Here is a 3482-nt window from a genome sequence, read left to right on the forward strand (position 1 = left end):
GTGAAAGGGAAATTTTTCTATTACTCGACGTGGGACTACAATTAGGACGTTAACTTACCGGGTTCTAATCACCGCCTCCCCCAGCTTTCGTAAAACCCCAACTAAAACCCAATTTTCTCCCACTCTTCTCCCATGCTCATGGCTTCCTCAAGCCAGGATATCTCCGAACCGTCGAGCTCCGCCTCACCCTCTCACGACTCTTCTCCCCCTCCTCCCTCCTACGACCCTCCGCCCGCGTCGGACCTTTTCCGCTCCCCCCTGGTCGAGGGCCTCCTCGACTAGATCGAACGACGAACCAACGCGCCTCGTCTTCCGATTCGCGGACCCGTGTGAGTTCCAGGACTCCGCGGACTGTGTCCCCCGGTTTTTCTACGAGGAGGGTTGAGGTGTTTCTGCGGAACAACAAGTCGGAGGCCTGGCTCCAAGTTTTTGATTAGGATCCCGACGATGACGTGTATGACTGATATGAAAACTAATCAAAATCGTCTCCTTTTATGACTCACAATCCTTATTGTTGTAGGAACGTGTCTGGTCCTCTGTTAGGAAACTTCGGGCGTTTGCCATCCCTATAAATATACCACGACCTGAGTCCTCTCTTTGCAATCCCCTACCCTTCCAAGCCCAAATCCCTAGCATCTCTTCATGGCCACCGAGACCCATGCAAAACTCCTCCTCCAAAAACAGCTCAAGGAGCTCTACCGGAACGCCGTAGAAGGCTTCTCCGCTGGCCTCGTCGATGAGAACAACATCTTCGAGTGGAAGGTGACCATCATTGGTCCCGTCGACACCATCTACGAAGGTGGCGTGTTCGACGTCGTGATGACGTTTCCACCTAACTACCCCAACAGCCCGCCTGAGGTCCGCTTCACGTCGGAGATGTGGCATCCCAACGTGTACACCGACGGGCGCGTGTGCATCTCCATCCTGCATGCCCCTGGCGACGACCCGCATGGTTACGAGAAGGCCAGCGAGCGGTGGTTGCCCGTGCACACCGTCACAACCATAATTCTAAGCGTCATCTCCATGCTTTCGAGCCCTAACGTTGAGTCGCCGGCCAATGTGGACGCTGCGATCGAGTGGAGGGAGAGGAGACATGCGTTCAGGAAGAAGGTTGCTCGCATAGTAAGGAGGTCTCAGGAAATGCTGTGAGCGGTTGAGGGTTTTGTCGGTTCCTATAACCAATTTTGTTCCACGATTGTTATTATCTAATTCGGTTTAGTAGTTATATGATTTAATAAATTTTTGTTTTTAGGAGGAATTTTTCTCGTCGGCAGGGAAAGAAGATACGGTGAAATAAATATTATAATTTCTACGGGATTTTGATCATGTGAGAAGGCTTTAATTTTTATTTATTGGTTTCCTGATGATGAAATCTTTTATGCGGAAACTTGTGGAAGAAAGTGCAAAAATATTTTTTTTATTTTTTTGTTAGAAAATATTGCAACCTTCTTTCTGCTTTTCTTAATTATATCACCGTGGATGAGAATTCTATTCAATTGAATCTATCGGAGATGGAGAGAGAAAATATTTTCTTATTTTTTGTTAGATGTCTTATCGAATATGATCTCCAAATCTTTTTTTTCTCCTCTATTGCTAACTAAAATTAGTGGAAAGAACCTAGGCCTCTTGTGACCATACAAGAGACCTTATACACTCAGCCAGAGTTGAGATCTCAATCTCCAATTACCAGAATATTCCCTAGTTAACAATAAATTTTACATAGGCATTCTAGTTCTAGCCGATAGGCATTAGATACTTGCCATTCACAAGATCTAGTTTTTTGATCGCTCTTCTAAAATAAACCATCTCCTCCTACCAAAATACTTGGCTCCTAGAATACCACTGCCCCACCCGACACAGACACCAAGACGGAGGATGAAACAAAATTTTAATCACAAATACTATTAGGATTATTCTTTTTTAATCATAATTTTTTCTAGGTGGAGAGAAGCGTTTTGTTTCTGTGGAACAGCAACTCGGATTCCTGTCTCTAACTTCTTGATACAGATTCCGATGCTGACATGGAGTGCCAGTGTATGTTGTTGGTATGCATCAGAGTTGTGGCACTCCTTGCTTTCACATAGCAGAATGTGAGTGGGTGAGTTTTCTTAGATGCTGAAACTTAGGGTCTTTCTCTAAGCTTGAAAATTTCGGTTGGAAATGGAGGTAATCTACTGCCCGAACTAATCTTATTTCTCACTAGCAACTTGACGAGACTATCCCAAATATCAAGAACTAAAAAAATTGAGGTGGACCGACTTTGTATTATCGGCCTCCAGCCGGCCTTTGGCCCAGACGTTAACCAAGCTAAGAAGAAATGGCACCCTTGAACCTCGAAGCAGTCATTAGTACGAGGCCTCGGTTCTATTCCAATTGCGGATTGCTAGCTCATTCACCCACATGAAAAGTCCATAACTATTTAACAATTTTAATTTGTAGATTAGTGGGAAGATTCTCTATCCTAACAATCTGTTAGAATATGACTTAATGACCAAAAGAATCAGGCCTAACGGTCTACAAATTCTAGCTAACAACCTATAACTCTATCTCAATATTAAGAGGTACTAAGGGATCCCTAGGTAAGATCAATTTTTGGAAGGGAATATCATATCCTCCGTTCTTACTCTCCCATGCTCACTCTCACCATTCTCCTTTTTTTCTTTTATTATTCTCAAGCTTTGGCTAACTTAACCGTTGGAAAGTCCTCCACTAAAAAACAGACTTGTCTTTTAGATTCCCTTTCGACGCCATAGCCTCTGATCATTATCCAACACTACAAGAAAATAAGTTATTAGCTACAAAAAATTTTCATCGCTAATAAGCCAAATTCATCGCTAATAATCATTAGCGACAAAAATTTCATCGCTAAAATTTTATCGCAAAAAATACCATCTTGATAATATTTTACGACAAAAATTTATTTTCGTCGCCAATAAAAGTAATTTGCGACGAAATATTTTTATCGTAAAAAACTAAAAACGAAAAAACTTATTCGTAAAAAAATAATTTACGACAAAAATTATTCGTCGTTATTATTTCAAACTTTTAAGCAATGAAAATTTTCTGTCGCCAAAAATTTTATTTAATTAAAAAATAAAAATTAAAAAACTTTAGTGACTAATATTTACGTCATAAATAAATATTTTTTTGATAAAATTTTACATTGCTAATAATTATTTTCGATGAAAAATTTTTCGTCACTGTGAATTATATATTTTTTAAAAAATTAAATCATTTTTATAATTTTTTTGCGATGAATATTTCATTGGTAATAATTTCGCCGCTAATTTTTTTAAAAAAATTTGGATATATTTTTTTAAGTTATATGTATAATATTTTTTGTAAATTAAGAAATTTGAAAAAAAATTACATAATAAAATGATAAATAAATTTTATTATTTTATTATATCAAATTAAAATTACAAGAGTTTTAAAAAAAATACATCAAAGAGTTGTCATATATCGGCATGTGGAGAACGAGG

The 3482-nt window shown here is 39.2% G+C and overlaps 1 protein-coding gene across 1 annotated transcript; it reads left to right on the forward strand.

Moving 5' to 3' along the window:
- The first annotated feature begins 642 nt into the window (after positions 1–642).
- On the forward strand, positions 643–1149 carry LOC140859390 (ubiquitin-conjugating enzyme E2 7-like). The gene has a single exon (XM_073261040.1). It carries the CDS (start codon positions 643–645, stop codon positions 1147–1149), a length of 507 nt encoding a protein of 168 aa, XP_073117141.1.
- Positions 1150–3482: the final 2333 nt, after the last annotated feature.

The sequence above is a fragment of the Elaeis guineensis genome, chromosome 7, assembly GCF_000442705.2.
Source record: "Elaeis guineensis isolate ETL-2024a chromosome 7, EG11, whole genome shotgun sequence".
Classification (NCBI taxonomy): domain Eukaryota; kingdom Viridiplantae; phylum Streptophyta; class Magnoliopsida; order Arecales; family Arecaceae; genus Elaeis; species Elaeis guineensis.

Excerpts from the sequence above, each read along its gene's own strand:
- LOC140859390 (XM_073261040.1), top strand. The coding sequence starts at position 643 with ATGGCCACCGAGACCCATGCAAAACTCCTCCTCCAAAAACAGCTCAAG.